Consider the following 18,702-nt stretch of genomic DNA (forward strand, 5'->3'; position numbering starts at 1 on the left):
CAACATGGATTATATTTTGTTTATATACCATGTTATTCATCATTCCAGAAGTTATGTATCATGCATGGAATAAGCCTATGACTATAGTGCATGCATTTGGCCTTAAATAATCAAAAATTTCCCATTTAATTTAAAGTAAAAGAAAAAACAACAACAATAATAAAACACTCTGTGGTAAACATACAAATTGTGCCTAAGATCATCATTGTTCCAAACTAGCTAACTCCAAATTCTGTTGGAAGAAATCAAATTCTGTTGCTAAGAAACCAATGGTTACTCTAACAGAAATATTAGTCATCCATATTTTTGTGGTCATCAAATAAGCACTCAAAATTCCTTTTCACTCATCCTCCAGTAAACACAAGTCATCAAAACTGAATTGTTCTTCTCTAGTGTTCTTTAAAGACAGCCCAGCAGACATAGGAATGCTGTCTACAAAGATTGGTGAGGACCTGATTAAAGATAAGGTGAAATTTGAAGCTGTTTCACATTAAGAGGTGTCTAGATAAGGCAACAACATACAGGAACAAAAATACACTGTTTTACTTGGAGCAAAAGGATAACTGTGTTAAACACATGTATCCATGTGTGCTCTGATGGACCTAAACACAGCTATCAAGTGCTGCCATGACATTGGCTGAGGTAAGAGAGCTGTTGTCATTGGGAGGGAGTAAAACCAACGTAAAGTATGTAATACTTTCTTTGATACATAAATTTCAACTCACCAGGACAGGTCTTTCCTTTTGCCCAGGATTCCTAAAATCTCCAAGAAATGACAAAATAAGAAAAAGATGAGGGAGCCAGGAAACCCAGGGCTAAGATGTCACAATAACTTCAGATAAAAAAGTTCATACCCTTGGAAGATGGGGATGAGAGAGTCAGTAACAGGTAGGTTCTTAAATGGTCCTCTCTGAATGGAAGAATCAAAAGGGAAGGCACTGGAGTACCATCTGTTCATTCCCAGAGGTTCCTGACATTCAACTCCAACTGGGACATCTGTCATCCTGCAGGCCTTCACTGTCATTCACACTTAAGCACAGATTTCTGCACCCTCCTCTGAAAGAAGCCAGGTATTGATATGACAGACAAATGTAACTATAGTAAATAATAAGAAAGCATCAGTGGACAGAGGAGAGGAGAGGCGTCATCTGTGATAAGCTACCTTAGACTGGAATTCTTCAATCAGTGGTTTTCAAGCAAGAGCAATTTGATCACTAAAGCAATATAGGATAGTGTATGGCGATATTTTTGGTTTAGGCTGTCACAACTCAACAAAAGTAGGGGGAGACGTCACTGACTTTTACTAAATAGAAACTCTGATCTACAAAAAAACAATTCCAATTGAGCATGTAATCATAGTTTTCAGGACATGGAGGAAGGAATACCAGAAGTTTAAGGTCATCCTTGGTTCCACAGTAAGTTCTAGTTAAGGGCTACATGAGACCCGGCTTTAAGAAAATGAAACAAGCAATTTCTAAAGGTTGGCCTAATGACACAGATCATGCCTAATTATGTAACCAAGAAGGGCCAAGTAAGGGTTGGGTTATTTCTGAACTACAGAAGGAGTTCTAAATGAAGGTATACATGGAACAAAAAGTAGGATTTCTATAGCTAAAATGTCAAGGGCTTCACAGTTAGAACCCAGAATGCACCTCCAATCAGCTGTATGAGATCAGCCAAGTACTTAATTTTTTTCCATTCTTAATATCTATACCAACAAGGTCAGAATCCTAATATCAGCACCACAAGAATTTTTAAAGACTAAAGAAGATATTGACCATGAAACAGTTGTCACTAGTGACGCAAATATCAAGCATTCCCATGACTTCCAAAGAAGTTCCCTTCACTTTCCATGTTCTTTATAACCTCTTCAATGAAAATCATATAGGCAGAAAAAAAAAGGATTAACTGATCTTCCCATGGTTCAGCATTTTCCAGTCTCCTTGGTCCTTTCTTGCCTTCTTTTATTTTTCTTTCTGCTGCAGAAGTAGTAAGACTTCCTATCCATCAGTATTCATGGACTTTGAAAAGGGCTTGAAGTAACACTTTTTTTCACATGGTTACTCTCACAATAATGCCAGCAAGGATCTATGAACTTAAGGGACTTAAGGAAACTCTTGGAACATTGTTTACTCTGAGAAGACAAAGGGTCAACAGGAAATGTATACTTCAAACAGCAGACAGCCTTTAAAGATAAGAGTCATTCTAAGCACACTGTAAATCTTGTCATTAGAACTGCTCCCTCAGTCACATCAATTCACTCTCTTTGCAGAAGGAAGCATAAATAAATAAATATCCATAAAACTCTAATTTTTTTTCTGAAAACTCCCCAAAGCTAACGAAGGACAAAATTTATCAGATCCATAATTATCGGAAAGGAGCTGTTGGCATTAGTACAAGCTTTGATAAAAAAGGGCCCCAACTTCATTTTGGTGACCAGGTGGAAGGTATGGTGGTCTCTGTTCATCTCATACTCTTAATAAAGAACACTGACTACAACTACAGCAACACTTTCACAAACTTCCAGTAGTGGAAGCAGTTCATTTGGGGGCATTAAAAGCAATCAAATAACTCCTAAAAAAGACCCAGAGAAGGGGAAAGAGAGGTGACATGTGGCTCACACTCCCATAGCACTAAGAATAAACATGGTAAAAATACAGGACATATGTCCTGGGAAATTCCAATATTATGCAGAAACAACTTGAAGAGTGGAGACAAAATAGCTAGAGAAATACTTTTGTAGGTCATTATTTGACACTTCTTATTTAAATAGGTATAACTAAGGTTACGTTGTAAAGAGTGAACAGCTAATATCCCCAACTGTTCCATAGTACTTCTGTGTTCCCACAAAATATGACAGTGGGCTTCAACAGTAACATTGGTACATTTGTTCAGTCTCTAGAGCCATTTAAATTCTGAATAGCCTAAACCTAAGTTTGCAAATCACTGATGGACCAGGCCCACAGGTGGCCTTGAAGGTGGGGCACAAGGAACTACACTCCTACTAGCTTTATCAACCCCATTGATGTTGCTGTTACTGCATCCTTGCTTCCTTACTTTAGTTAAGAAACCTTATCAAGTCCAGATCTTTCTGCTTTGGGAACAAAAACCAAGGCCATTCAACATGTTTTACAGGGTGCTAAAAGGCATATGCAAATATGCCTTGCTCATCTCAACATTGATGCTCATGGTTTCCCATCAAATAACACAGCCTGGAATATACCCAGTGGAAATAAAGATCTAAAGAGAAATAGCCCTGAATTTCTCTCATATTACTGTTGAATGCAAAATAGTAGACCTAAGACTCTCATGCTAAGATGCCCATATCATTTATTCTGAGCTGGAGCTTCTTTTCCTTTCATTCTTTTTTCAGTTTGGCGTGTGTGTGTGTTGCAGATAAATGTTTATCTTTAAACAAGATTGCAAAACTAAACCACTTAAAATACATTTATGCTCAGCAAACAGATTTATAATTCAAGAATCATCTCAAAAAACTAGACTTTTCAATATGATTCAGTAAACATGTTCTGAATACAGTTTGCAATTTCCTAATTCCATTTTCTGTAGGTACTACACGTCTTCCAAAAGGTAAAATTATTTTGACTGAAGCTACTCACTCTGTATTTCTTGACAGTTCTAATACATTAATACACCCCCATTTTTATTTAATTATTGAAAAATACTTTTTAGAATAACAAAAAATATTTTACTAAAACATAAGATTTTACTAAAACATAAGATTTACAGAAGTTTCCAGACAAGCCATACAAAACGGTCACAAGCTGCTGCTGCTGCTTCTTCTTCTTCTTCTTCTTCTTCTTCTTTTGGGGGGATGGGGCAGAGAATCTACACTTGACAGCAGTCACAATGTTATTAGAGAGGGTTGTGATGTTTATTTAATGTTCCCATTTTGGTTCAGACAATCAAGCTTGTCCATCTACAGCGTCTAAAGTTAGACTTGGCTAGAGAGCATATACTAAAAAACTGGTTAGCTGCATTTAACCACTGCAATTAGATCCCATAAGAGGGGGAAGGAGAAAGGAAACCATAAAATTAAAACTTTCCCCCTAAAAAATAAAATAAAAACACCCATACCCCTGGCAGCTAACCCTGACAACTACCTTTATTCACAGTGCTTTGTACTTAAACCATGATGGGGAAATGAATCCAAGCAGAGTCACTGCTTTTAAACACTTCACAACAACCCGGATGACACTTCTAGCCTCTGCTCATGCTTTCCAACAGTGAATCAGGACAAGACATAGATTTGCTAATGTGCATGTAATCAACAAAGATGAAAATGCCTGGGCTTTTCTTCTGTAATGTTTCTAAGACTGTGTCCATTAAATGCAAACAAAAAAAGGAAGAGTCTTGGCAGAACAGGAGAAGTGATGTGCACTTGATGATCTGATTGACTTAAATATTATTCATGGCATACAGCCTAGTCCATGCTCTCGCTGTTTCTATGGCCTGGGCTTCATTGGTCTTCCACTGCTCGGCTACATCATTTGCTAACGGATCATCTGGATTAGGAGCACTTAACAAAGCCTGGATTGATAACATAACTGTGCGAATCTGCAGTGCTGGGGACCATTTATCTTTCAAAATATCTAAACATATTCTTCCCAACTTGTCTACATTAGGATGATAAATTTTGGTCATGAAACGTACTTTAGGTGCTGCCATTGGGTATTCTTCTGGAAGGAATAGTTCAAGTTTAAAAGTCCCTCCCTCAAAGGGGGAATCTTGGGGGCCAGCAATGACCACATGAAAATAACGGGCGTTGCTCTCATCTGGTTCTGCTTTAATGCCAGGAACTGGTTCTGCCAGCAAAAGCTGGGTTTCCTTGATGATCCTGCGGGGCAGCCTGGCCATCTTGTCAGAACCCGAGTTCGGCCTCCGCTCTTGTCTCCGGCTCCTGAAAAATACTTTTTCACACAATATATTTTGGTTATGTTTACTCATTCCCAATTCTTATAACACCCTTCCAACCTTACTACCCACAAACTTTGTTATTTTTCTCTCTCTCTACTTAAAAACAAACAAAAAAAAAAGAAATGAAAAAAGAAACATACTGCCCCACCACCACAAAAGACAGAAATGAAAATCAAAATGAGCAAAAGACCAATAAGACAAAAAAAGGCAAAACAAATTGGAAACAAAAAGTTACAAAAATATCATTGAGTTTGTTTTGTGTTGGCCCACTGCTTCTGAACATTGGGCCTGCCCTCAAGTGTGAATGATAAACCCAGTGAGACTCCACTGGAGAAACCCGATGTCCTTTTTGCCAGCAAGTATCAATTGCAGATAGCTTCCTGTTTAGGTATGGACTTAGTGTCCCCTTCTTTTCAGTGCTGGGATCCTATCTGGGTTGAACCTGCACAGGTCTTATGCATGCTGATACAGCTTTTTGAGTTCATATATGCTCATTAGTTCTATAGTATATGGAAGACACTGTTTCCTTGGAGTCATCCGTCGCCACTGGCTCTTATAATTATTCTGCCTCCTCTTCCACATAGATCCCTAAGCCTTGAATGTAGGAATTTGGTGAACCAAATCACAAATATTCTTGCTATCCCAGCTTTTATAGGCCATGATCATTATCTCTAGTACTTGCACAGACAAAATGATCTCTGCAAATTAACTGCCCCATTGGTTATAGTCTTATTGTCCAAGTTTCAAAATTATACACACTAAAATACTTCAATATTTTTGTCTCTACATATGCCAACATAAATTATGATATATACTAGAATGATTTCTCTGTGTATGTATGTGGGTGTGGGTGTTCTCATTTAGACTTCTGTTGTTCCTGAAACTTAGGTTCATGTTATGTTATATGTTTGAAAAATCTGATGGAATCATCTAATACCAATCCGAGTTGTGGTTTGAATGAGAAATATCATTTATAGGTTTAGGTATTTGAACATGTGATGTCCCAGTTGGGAGCACTGTTGGGGAGGTTGTGATGCCTTGACAAAAGGCACATCACTGGGAGTAGGATTTGAAAGTTCCTATCCTTCCCCTACATCCATTATACTCTCCCTTCTAAGTGCTCGTGGTTAAAGATGTGATCTGTAGGTTTCCTGTTCTGACTGTTGACTGTTACGCTGTCCCCACCCTTAAGAATTCTAACCGGACTGAGCTCCCAGGGTCCTAACGAGGAGCAGAAGGAGGGAGAATATGAGCAAGGAAGGCAGGACCACGAGGGGTGCACCCACCCACTGAGACAGTGGGTCTGATCTATTGGGAGCTCACCAAGGCCAGCTGGACTGTGACTGAAAAAGCATGGGATAAAACCGGACTCTCTGAACATGGCGGACAATGAGAGCTGACGAGAGGCCAAGGACAATGGCATGGGGTTTTGATCCTACTTCAAGTTCTGGCTTTGTGGGAGCCTAGACAGTTTGGATGTTCAACTTCCTAGATCTGGATGGAGGGGGGAGGACCTTGGACTTTCCACAGGGCAGGGAACCCTGACTGCTCCTGGGACGGGAGAGGGAGGAGAAGAGTGGGGGGAGGGGGAGAGGAGTGGGAGGAGGGGGAGGGAAATGGGAGGCGGGGAGGAGGCGGAAAAATTTTTTTTCAATAAAAAAAAAAGAATTCTAACCCTCTAGAAGCATAAGCCCAAATAAAGTCTTCCTTAAATTGCCTGGGTCATAGTGTTTTACCACAGCAGCAGTAATGGATAGAGCAGTCAATACCTGATAGTGGACTGTTGCTACGATAAACCTGACTGTTTGTAGAGGACTGGAGGAAGACTTTACAACTTTGAAGTAGATAAGGAGTTGAACACTTAAAACAGAGCTCAAAGGGCCATAATGGTAGGAGTCTGGAAGACAGTAGTACTAACAGCAATGTGGACAGTGGAGGCCCAGATCAAGAGTATCAGAGGGAAATAATATTAGCAAATGGGCTAGAGGCCATTTTTATAATATTATGGCAAAGATTCTGGCTGTTTGCTTTTTGTGTCCTGAGAACTTTACTGAGGACAAATTAAAAATAGTGCATTGATTTCTTTGGTGGAAATGTCAAGAAAACATAACATTGAATCTATTGCTTAATTATTACTCATTCCCTTATTTGAGTGCACAGTAAAAATGAGCAAGTGGGGAAGAAATGTGATTTGGAGAGAAAAAGAGGACTAGGAAACTTAGTGCAACAGTCAAGGTAAGGACTGAAAGGGACTGTAATTGTTAAGGAAATTGGTACCATCCAGGAGAGGCCTGATCTGTACTGGTACTCAGAGTACAAGACTCCACCCACCTAAACCTCCAACTTGTCAAAGAGATCCTAAGGCATTTTCTGCTTTAGAAAGCAATTGCCTCAATTCACAAAAGCTGATGGTAATGTGGTTGAAGGGAACCAGTTTCATGCTTCTGACTAAAGATCTCTCAGCTTCCCAATCTAGCTACCTACCAGCTGTCATACTGTCCCTGTCATTGTGGAATCTAACTCTTTAAGACCATCAACCCAAATAAACTTTCGTTTTAAGTTGCCTCGGCCATGATGTTTTATGACAGCAACAAAATAGAAATAAAACATCAATCTCACTCTCTCATTTTCTTCTGGACACTCATCACTAGAAAGTCAAGTCTTTTCTAATTAGTCTCCAAGACTCTAAGTTGTTATGATTGCTTAAAGTTCCTAGTCTCTCTGTTCACGTTAGATAAATTACACTGATGTTCCCTCAAGTACACTGATCTTTTCGTTGTCTCCTTCACCTTGGATAAAGGCACTCAATTTATTTTATTTTTAGTTTTCTTCAGTGCTATAATTTCTAATTAATATCTTTTTGTTGAATTTTAGAACAGATTTGAAATTACTTGCAAAAATATTTCTGCAATGTGATTTAAACTGTTTGCAGTTATCGTCAATAAATGCTTAATCTTATGTTGGTTTCTGATACTGCTGTATATATTCATTTTTGGGGACAGGGTTTTTCCGTGTAGCTTTGGATCCTGTCCTGGAACCCGCTTTGTTGTCCAGGCTTGTCTCAAACTCACAGAGATCTACTTGTCTCTGACTCCTGAGTGCTAGGATTAAAGGTGTGTGCCACCACTGTCTGAATGTATTTTTTTAAAAGGGACTTACCAATCCCACTCCAAGAAATTGAGAATGCTGGCTTATTGCAGACAAGAGAGTGCAAGATCAAGTCACTACTCAGTTTTTTACTAAAATGATACACCAACAGAGCCACCTTGCTTCTTAGTGGAGAGGAGATACCCTCTGGATCTTGAGAATCCCATGGAGGATTTGCGGAGATCTGAGTCACATGGTTTCCTTGCTGCTTGGTGGGAATGCCAGCTCATTTCCCACTTTAGAACAGCTGACATCAAGAAAGGAAGGCAGAAAGTGAAGTTACACATGAGTCTTCTCTCCTAGCTTATGCTGCCTTCTTGAAATAGGAGGATGTAGAAATTCAGTTCATGGGAAATCTTTGTTTCACTAGCTCAGTCAAGAAGGCTAGATTAAGACAAAACCAGGAATATAGTGTTCATTATAACTAGTCACTATAACTACAAGTCTGACTATAACTACTCTAACATCAGCTGTATTTTAAGACTAATATCCAATAAGCCTGTTTTGTAGAAAAACCATAATTTAACTGTTATATGACCCTGAAATGAGACAATTACATCAATATAAGACTAAGTAAGACAGTTGTTTGGTGACCACATACATATGTTTTGAAGTTCACAAAAGACATCAATAACAATGAATAGAACATCTATATTTGTAGCATGGGATATTGATCAAACATAGGTTCACCTCGAAATAGGATGGGAATGAGCAAGCTAAAGCTGGTGTGTGCATTCTCATGAAAGAGCTTACACTGCTAGAAGCAGTGAAGTAGAGATAACAGAGCACAGAGTCCCATAGTCCACTGTACTACACTTGAGTACAAATATATTTCACAAGAACAAAAATATATATGAGGACCTGATTCAAATATATTAGTCAAGGTTACCGAATGAGGAGGGGGCAAATAGTGCTGGTAAAAAGGAAAAAAATGAATAAAATAGGAGGGACAGAATCTCATAAAATGAAAAATAGTGTGATAGATTTCAATAATGAAAGTAAATAAATATTTAACTGTCAATAGAGGGCAGTTTATCCAGTTTCCTGTCTGTGAGAGAAAAGACTGGTAGAAAGATAACATCTATTTTAAACCAGGAATTAAAAATAGGCAGTCTTAGATGCCAAATAGGTAAGGTGATGTCTATTTACAGGGCACATGTTTTCTTCTGTTGTGGTGGTAAGGACATGTCTTTATGGGACACATGTTTTTACTGTTGTTGCTTATAGGATGATGCCCATAATTGATGCACTCTTAATAGGGTCCTATTACTTTGTACAGTAATTAGGTATAATATCTAAAATATGATCAGAAGATGAAGGGAAAGCCAATGCAACTAAAAGTACAGGTTTAAAGTAGCAAACTCTCTGAGTTCACAACAGTCTAACTTGGGTATATGAAGAAGAGAGGAAGCATAAGAAATTTCTCTTGCCGAAGTTTCATTAAAGCTGCCCATTTCCAACCAGACATTGTAGTTCTAGCACATTTCCCCCTTTTCCAGGGTGTAAGTCATATCTGGGATGTTCAGGCAGCCTGCCATGGATTCCCTTCATCCCCAAAGGTGTCTGAGGTGAGGCATTGTGACATCTCAACCCCACCTTAGCTGCTCTTGGCTAGGGTAGACTCTGCTGACCAATCAGGGCTGAAGGGTGTGGCCCTCCATTGTTCTGGCAGAGGAGATAAGCAAGGTACTCAGAACTCTGGGCCAGTCTGCTAGAAAGCCTAGCATGGGAAAGGTGCCCAAGAAACTTCCAGAGCCTAGTGCAGATGCATCCCCCTCGACCCTAGGGTCGAAGATGAAGAAGCAGCAGCAGCGTAAGGCTGCCCATCGGCCCAAGCACAGCTCCACACAGAAGATCCAGTGTTGCTGTTCTTGTCATCAAATTGTGAAGGTGAGAGGACCTAAGCTTATTTCCTCCTTTCTGAAGCTATTCCCCCCCCCCCCAGGACTTTCTCTGCCCCCCTATAAACCCCTCCTCTACCTCTGCCCCTTCTCATAAATCCCCCTCCAGATGTATATCTATCTTTTCCCAAAGCAGTGCCCTGTGACCTTAGTGTGTGATCCTTTCAGATTACCAAGAAGAAGAAGAAGAAACAAGCCTTGCGAAGAACTACTAGGGGAAAGGCTTCTAGGAAAGTCATCCAAATAAGAATTCCAAAGGAGCCTGGCGAAACAGCATTGGCATTACTGATTGAAGAAACCAGTGAGGATAATGCCAACCTAAACGCACCAGAGCAGAGTCAACTGGGCTTAGACAGCTCCCGTATTTGCATTGAGGACCTGACCAGCTCCAAGACTCAAGGTACAGATGAAGACCCAAGAAACACAAGTGCATAAGTCTGGCAGCTGAGTCATGGTCAGTGATGTGAAAATCACATTTTAACACAAGGCCAAGTTCATGGTGGTACCAATAAAAGTAATCAGATGTGAAAATGTGTATACCATTCTCAGTCTCTGATTGTGGAAAAGGGAAAGAGGAAGGGAAGGATGGGTAGATGATAACAGAAACATTGGCTTCTACAACATTGAGAGTGGGATGAACAGCCCCCGATAAACAGGCACTGGAGCGTCAAACTGATCCAACAGGAATGTCCTCTTGAAGATTTGGTTCACAGGGTAGGAGGGAAAGCACTAGGTATGGCTGGGGCAAGGTCTCAGAACAAGATACCTGTAGGAAATGAGATGCGGATCGCAGTTCCCATCCCGACTTAGACAACCCATCAGCTTTAAGATACATATGTCTTTATGGTATTTGTTACAATCCTCCATATGATCTCACCTCCCCTGTAATCAGATTGATGAATACCTTAATTGTCATCATAGAACCTTTATTCAGTAACTGAAGGAAGTAGATGCAGAGATGCACAGCTAAGCACTGGGCCAAACTCCAGGGGTTCAGTCAAAGAGAGGAAATAATATGAGGTAAGGGGTAAGGGCCATGTTGGGGAAACCCAAAGAAACAGCTGACCCGAGCTAGAGGGAGCTCACTGACTCTAGACTGACAGCTGGGGAACCTGCAGAGGACACTGAGCTAGGCCCTCTGAATGTGGGTGGCAGTTGTGTGGTTTCAGCAGTTGGTAGGGTCACTGGTAGTGGGACCAGAATTTTTCGGGAGATTGGGGGGCTCAAGGCAGGGTTTCTCAATAGCTATGGAGCCAGTCCCAGAAATCGCTTTTTAGACCAGGCTGACCTTGAACTATCAGAGATCCTCCTGCCTCTGCTTCCCAAGTTAGGATTAAAGGTGTGTACCACCACTGCCTGGCTTTATCCGTACTGCATGAAATGACTTTTGGAACCCATTCCCTATGGAGGGATACATTGCTCAGTCTAGATACAGGCAGGAGGGCCTTGGTCCTGCCTCAGTGTGATGTGACAGACTTTGTTGACTCCCCATAGAAGGCCTCATCCTCTCTGAAGAATAGATAGGGGTGGGGTGGAGGGAAAGTGAGGGAAGCAGGAGGAGGGGAGGGAGAGGAACTAGGATTGGTATGTAAACTACAAATAGGTAGTTTAAAAAATTTTAAAAGGCCCACAGAAGGGCTAAAGACCTCCTCCTATTGCAAGGTGCCAGTATACTGCAAGGATGGTAATGGTGACTGGGAGCTGCAAGTACAGCACTGATTCAGCTAACTTCCTTCAGAAAATTGGGGAGGAGCAGGACAGTGAGGAGTGGTCTGCCAACCAGGGCTGGCCACCAAGCAGGCAGCAGTATCTATAGGAAAATGTAAAACAATTGACCTGCCTTTCCAAATAGCTTTACTGTGTAGTTTTTAATGCTGGTTTTAATTCCTTCAGGAAGTATCCTGAAACTGATTTCTCAAATAATTGTTTTTGAAAGAGAAAAGTGGGGCTGGACAGGTGACTCAGTTGTTTCCTTACAAGCATAAGGACTTGAGTTTGATCCCTCAGAACACACAGTAAAAAATAAAAATAATTAATCAGCTGGTTGTGGTGGCACATACTTTTAATCCCAGCACTCAAGAGGCAGAGGCAGGTGAATCACTATACATTCAAGGCCAGGCTGGTCTTCATAGAAAGTTTCAGGCCAATCAAGGCTACATATAAGAACCTGTCAAAGACCCCTGGTCATAATGTAATGCAAAATGCATTTTCTCCAACATCATATGTTCCCATAGGCTCTCATAGTCTCAACACAGTTTTAAAGTTCAAAGGCCAAAGTCTCTGGTGATACTCAAGGCAATCTCTTATTGTTACCTCCTGTAAAAGCAAAAAGCAAATTTCATACTTCCAAAATACAATGGTGCTTAATGAATATTATCTTTCCAAAAGGGGGAGCTAAATTTAAAATGGATTGATTGTATCAATTTAATACTATTGAAACATTAATATAAAAAGAAGTACAATGTAGATGTGCTTGACAGTATCGATGATCCTGAAAATAATTATGATGTAAGAAGCCATTAAATTATATGATGTGTAATCTACTCTGTATAGACAAATATCATATCAGTTTCTGTCCATGAGAGGGCAGAGTGTGGGGAAGAAAAGTAGAAGAAGGAATGTAAAATGTAGCTGCAGATTTCTCTCCCACCTGCAAGGTCTCAAACAATCATTCTGAAGCTAATTATTAATTACATCTGTTTGGTCTATTAGCTCAAGCTTATTATTAACTAACTCTTACAACTTAAACTAATCCCTTTCTACTAGATTACGTTTGACCACAAGGCTCATGGCTTTTTACTTTACATGTTGATTATCCTGCAACTGCTGGCGTCTCCCTGACACTGCTTTCTTTCTCCCTATATTCAGTCTGGCTTTTTTGCCTAGCTATATTACACCCTTCCATAGGCCAAAGTAGTTTTATTCATGAACCAATAATAGGAACACATATTCGCAGCATACAGAAGTGCATCCCACTATATCTCCCCTTTTCTGTCTAATTAAAAAGGAAGGGTTTAGCATTACCATAGTAAAATTACATATAACAAAATGGTTATCAATCAAGAATTACAGTTAGAACATTTGGTCTATTTGTATTTGACAAAATTAAAGAAAATACTCTATGGTCTATCTTATCTTTTTGTCTAAAATTTTATAACTAATTTATTTTTATCATAACTGAAGAAAACTATAATTATAACTATCTAGTCTTCAACTCCATCAAAGATCCCAGAAAGATATAATATTACCCGAGTAAACAAGAAGTGCATTGTAAGTAACTTCCAAAACTCTAGAAATGACAAGAACTTCTGATTCCCTTGACAGTCACCCAAAGTAATTCTGTAACATGGAGGCACCCATATACTTACTATTGGCCTAGAGTATTGGCATACTTCTCAGTGAAGTAGGAAATTTGAATTAACTGTTCTACCCATAATAGCAGTTTGTCAATCATTTTCCTCTATGCCCTACAGAACATCTGGAATTTTTTTGTGTGAGGCAGGAAATTGAAAGGACCATCCTGCCTTGTTTTGATAGAGGTTAGCGGTCATTTTCATGTGGGCCCTTCACATCCAGTTTATACAGCATACATTCAAGCAGTCCAGAAAAGAGCAGTTTCTTACCCTAATGGCTAGCCTTGCTGCATTAAAGCAAACTTGATAAGGAACTTCTTCAATGCTCATCATCTTCTTGAAGCAATTGTGGCTGCCAGAAGCAGACTTGTCTACTGTCAAGGGAAATCTAATTTCTTAAAACATTTTAAATGTAATATTCTGCAGTGTGTTGAAGTGTTTGAAGATTACTTATCCATCTGAAATATATCTCTGCTTATCTAGAAAACCTAACATGACTCTAAGTTTGACTTTTAAATTATATTTTAACTTTACATTTTAAATAAGCTGTATAAACATAATGATTTAAAAACTTGTAGGAATATACCTTAAATTTGTATCAACAAACCAAAATCCATACCAATATAAAATATTTTGAGATTAACAGCTACTTTTTGGATTAAAATAGATTTAATAATCTACTTTTAAACTATTTCTGTATTACACACCCCTTTTTCTTTAGAAAGACATTGACTATGATCATAAATCATTTAAGCAACCCTCTTTAAATGAAAACAAACATTTATTAATAATATTTTGGGAGTTTGGGCATAGTATACTATACTGCTTCCTGCTAGTTGAAGGTGTAGGTAATCTTATGGGGATCATGAGAAAATTTAGAATTTTGGTTAAAACTTGGCTGTAGTAGTCTATAAGGCTGCAGAATCTCAAACAGTTGCCTTGATGTCAGAACAGCTGACATCAAAAAAGGCAGAAAGTAAAGTTACAAATGAGTCTTAGCTACTAGCTTATGCTGCCTTCTTGAAACAGGAGGATGCAGAAATTCAGTTCATGGGAAATGTCTGTTTGAATAGTAACCAAGAAGGCTAGATTGAGACAGACCCAGAAAAGTATTCATTATAACTAGTCTAACTACAACTACAAGTCTGATTGTAACTACTCCAACATCAGCTGTATTTTAATAGTGGTAATAAGCATGTGTTGTAGAAAATCATAATTTAACTGTTATAGGACCCTGAAATGAGACAATTGTATTAATCTAAGACAAGTTGCTTCTTAACCACATACATATGGTTAAAAGTCCACAAGGGACAAAAATAAGAATGAAAAGAACAGAAATATTAGTGGCATGGGATATTGATCAAACACAGGTTTCCCTTGAAAGAGGATGGGAATGAGCAAGCTAAAGCTGGTGTGTGCATTCTCATGAAATAGCTTACACTGCTAGAAGCAGTGAAGTAGAGCTAGCAGAGCACAGACTCCCATAGTCCACTGTACTATACTTGAACACAAATATATTTCACAAGAACAAAAATATATATATGAGGACCTGATTCAAATATATTAGTCATGATTACCTAATGAGGAGGGGGCAAATAGTGCTACTAAAAAGGAAAAACTGAATAAAATAGGAGGGACAGAATCTCATAAAATGAAAAATAGTGTGATAGATTTCAATAATGAAAGTAAATAAACATTTAACTGTCAATAGAGGGCAGTTTATCCAGTTTCCTGTCTGTGAGAGAAAAAAGACTGGTAAAAAAAATCTATTTATTATTATTATTATTATTATTATTATTATTATTATTATTACTACAAATTTTCACCTCCTCCCCTCCTCCCATTTCCCTCCCCCTGCCCCCATTCCTCCTCCCTCTCCAGTCCAAAGAGCAGTCAGGGTTCCCTGCCCTGTGGGAAGTCCAAGGTCCTCCCCCCTCCATCCAGGTCTAGGAAGGTGAGGATCCAAACAGACTAGGCTCCCACAAAGCTAGTACATGGAGTAGAATCAAAACCCAGTGCCATTGTCCTTGGCTTCTCAGTCAGCCCTCCTTGTCAGCCACCTTCAGAGAGTCTGGTTTGATCACATGCTCCATCAGTCCCAGTCCAGCTGGCCTTGGTGAGCTCCCATTAGATCGGCCCCACCCACCGTCACAGTGGGTGGACGTGCCCCTCACTGCCCTGACTTTCTTGCTCAATGTTCTCTCTCCTTCTGCTCCTCATTTGGACCTTGGGAGCTCAGTCCAGTTCTCCAATGTGGGTCTCTGTCTCTATCTCCATCCATTGCCAGATGAAGGTTCTATGGTGATATGCAAGATATTCAGAGTGGCTATAGTATAGAGCCAGTTCAGGTGCCCTCTCCTCAGCTGCTCAAGAAACAAGCTGCGGATATCTCCTTGGACACCTGGGAACCCCTCTAGAGTCCAGTCTCTTGCCACCCACCCCTCAAATGGCTCCCTTAAGATATATACTTCCCTGCTCCCATATCCACTCCTCCTCCATCCCAATTGTCCCATTCCCCCAAGCCCTCTCCATCCTCCCCTTTTCACTTCTCTCTCCCCATCTCCCCTTACCCCCGTCCCACCCCCACACCCCCAAGCTCTCAATTTTTGCCCGTAAATCTTGTCTACTTCCAATATCCAGGAGGATAATTACATGGGGTTTTTTTTTTGGGGGGGGGGCGTTCACCTTCCTATTTAGCTTCTCTGGGATCATGAATTATAGGCTCAAAGTCCTTTAGTTATGGCTAGAATCCACTAATGAGTGAGTACATCCCATGTTCATCTTTTTGGGTCTGGGTTACCTCACTCAGGATAGTGTTCTCTATTTCCATCCATTTGCATGCAAAATTCAAGATGTTATTGTTTTTTACCCCTGAGTAGTACTCTAATGTGTAGATGTGCCACACTTTCTTTATCCATTCTTCCATTGAGGGGCATCTAGGTTGTTTCCATAACAGTGTTCTGCTAAGAATGCGGCCTTGGGAGCCCTCTTCTATGCATTCTGGAATACTGAGTGGATTGACGGGCCAGTGTTATACTGGCAAGCACAGCTGCTGTGAGTTCATAAGTGCAGTGGTCCTGTGATATCCAGAAGACACTACTTTGTTCGAGTAGGCCCGAACCAGAAACCTCCACCAGAGTAGTCCCAAGCCAGCCACCTCCACCTGACCATGTTCAGGCCAGTAGCTGTAGTGGGAGCTGTGGGCTGGCGTTCCTGCCACCCAGCTCCCAGCTTCCGGCCGCCTGGCTAGCTTATGCCCCAAAATAACAAACAAACTGTATTCTTTTAAACACTGCTTGGCCCATTAGCTCTAGCCCTTACTGGGTAATTCTCATATCCCAATCAACCCATCTCTAATAATCTGTGTAGCACCAGTCTTACCGGGAAAGATTCAGCATGTCTGACCTGGCGGTTTGCTTCATCGTGTCTGCCCTGGAGAGCAGCGGCCTGGCATCTGAGCTCACTTCCTCTTCCTCCCAGCATTCTGTTCTGTTTACTCCACCCACCTATGTTCTAACCTATGAGGGCCTAGCAGTTTCTTTATTTTTTAACCAATGACCTTCCTCCATCAAGTAACCTCGGCAGGAGCAGTTCCAAGCAAGCAACATGATGGGAATAGGCCAGAGCAAACACCTGGGATTGCAGAGCAACCTCCAGGACCCCCAAGTGACCACCAGGAATGCAGAGTGACCTACAGGGTGACCAGAACCATGGCCTTGACTGCACCTTGAGGAGCAGACATCTGAGCCTTGATTTCACTGGCACCTGGAAGACTGATCACTGGAGACACAGCCCCAACTACACCAATCAGAAGAAAAGATGAGCAGGCAAGGTAAGAACACACTCAACACCACAAAGAGCAACACAACAACAAAACCTAGTGGGCTCTACAACAGCAAGACTTGAACACCCCAATATAGATGAAACAGAAAAAATGACCTGAAAAATAACTTTAGGAGAATGTTTAAGACCTTTAAAGAGAAAATGAAAGGTTCCCTCTAAGAAATGGAGGAAAAGACAAAAAAAAATTGGAAAAAAAAAAAACAAATCCCCAAATCAGCAAAACTTGAAACCAAAATAGAGACAAGAAAACAAACTGAGGAAATTCTGGAAATGGAAAATATGAGAAAACAATCAGGAACCACAAATGCAAGCATAAACAGCAGAATACAAGAGATGGAAGAGAGAATCTCAAGTGCTGAAGATACAATAGAGGAAATAGACTTATCAAAGAAATCATTAAATCTAACAAAAGCTCAACATAAATATCCAGGAAATATGGAACACCATGAAAAGACCAAACCTATGAATAATAGGAATAGAAGAAGGAGAAGAAGTCCAATTCAAAAGAATAGAAAAAATATTTAACAAAACCATATAAGAAAACTTTCTCAACCTAAATAAAGATATGCACATGAAGAAACAAGCTTATAGAATACCAATAGACTGGACCAAAAGAATAACCAAAACACTAAACATACAGATTAAAGAAAGAATATTAAAAGATGCAAAAGGGAAAAAGACAAGTAATATATAAAGACAGAAATATCAGAATTACACCTGACTTCTCAATGGAAACAATGAAAGCCAGAGGATTCTGGTCAAGCGTTATGCAGACTTTAAGAGACCAGAAATGGCAGCCCAGACTACTATATCAGCATAACTATCAATCACTATAGATGGACAAAACTAGATATACTATGACAGAATCAGATTTAACCAATACCTAGCCATAAACCCAGTCCTACAGAAAGTAGAAGAAAAACTCCAACCCAAGGAAGTTAGTTACATCAAAAGTTTTTGTTCCACAAAAACACAGACAGTAGATGATCTCACAATGGCAAATCCCAAAGAAGGAGAAAACACACAAAATAACATCACCAACAATGAAAACTAACAGAAACTAGCAATTCCTGGTCATTAATACCCCTTACTATAAATGGATTCAACTCTCCTATAATCACACACAGTCTAACAGATTGAATATGAAAACAAGATCCATCTTTCTGCTGCATTCAAGAAACAAATTTCAACCTCAAAGACAGACATTGCTTCAGAATAAAGGACTGGGAAAAAATTTTCTAATCAAATGGACCTAAGAAACAAGCTGGTGTAGCTATCTTAACATCTAACAAAATAGATTTCACTCAAAAGAGACAAAAGAAGGACATTTCATATTAGTCACAGGAAAAATCTATCAAGAGGAAATCTCAATACTGAATATCTATGCCCTGAGTACTAGGGCACCCCCACATGTAAAAAAAAAATACTTCTAAAGTTTAAATTACACATTAAACCCCACACACTAATAATGGGAGACATCAATACCCAACTCTCACCACTGGACAGGTCTATCAGATAGAAAA

The 18,702-nt window shown here is 39.8% G+C and overlaps 1 protein-coding gene across 1 annotated transcript in view; it reads right to left on the reverse strand.

Moving 5' to 3' along the window:
- Nucleotides 1-3,888: 3,888 nt before the first annotated feature.
- Nucleotides 3,889-18,702, reverse strand: part of LOC130867893 (ubiquitin-conjugating enzyme E2 N-like) — a 43,655-nt gene continuing 28,841 nt past the window's right edge. The window contains exon 2 of the mRNA XM_057760118.1: nt 3,889-4,928. Coding sequence (XP_057616101.1) covers nt 4,417-4,875 — 459 coding nt within the window. The 5' untranslated portion in view covers nt 4,876-4,928 and the 3' untranslated portion in view covers nt 3,889-4,416. The remainder of the gene's footprint in view (nt 4,929-18,702) is intronic.

This window comes from Chionomys nivalis, chromosome X (genome assembly GCF_950005125.1).
Source record: "Chionomys nivalis chromosome X, mChiNiv1.1, whole genome shotgun sequence".
Classification (NCBI taxonomy): Eukaryota; Metazoa; Chordata; class Mammalia; order Rodentia; family Cricetidae; genus Chionomys; species Chionomys nivalis.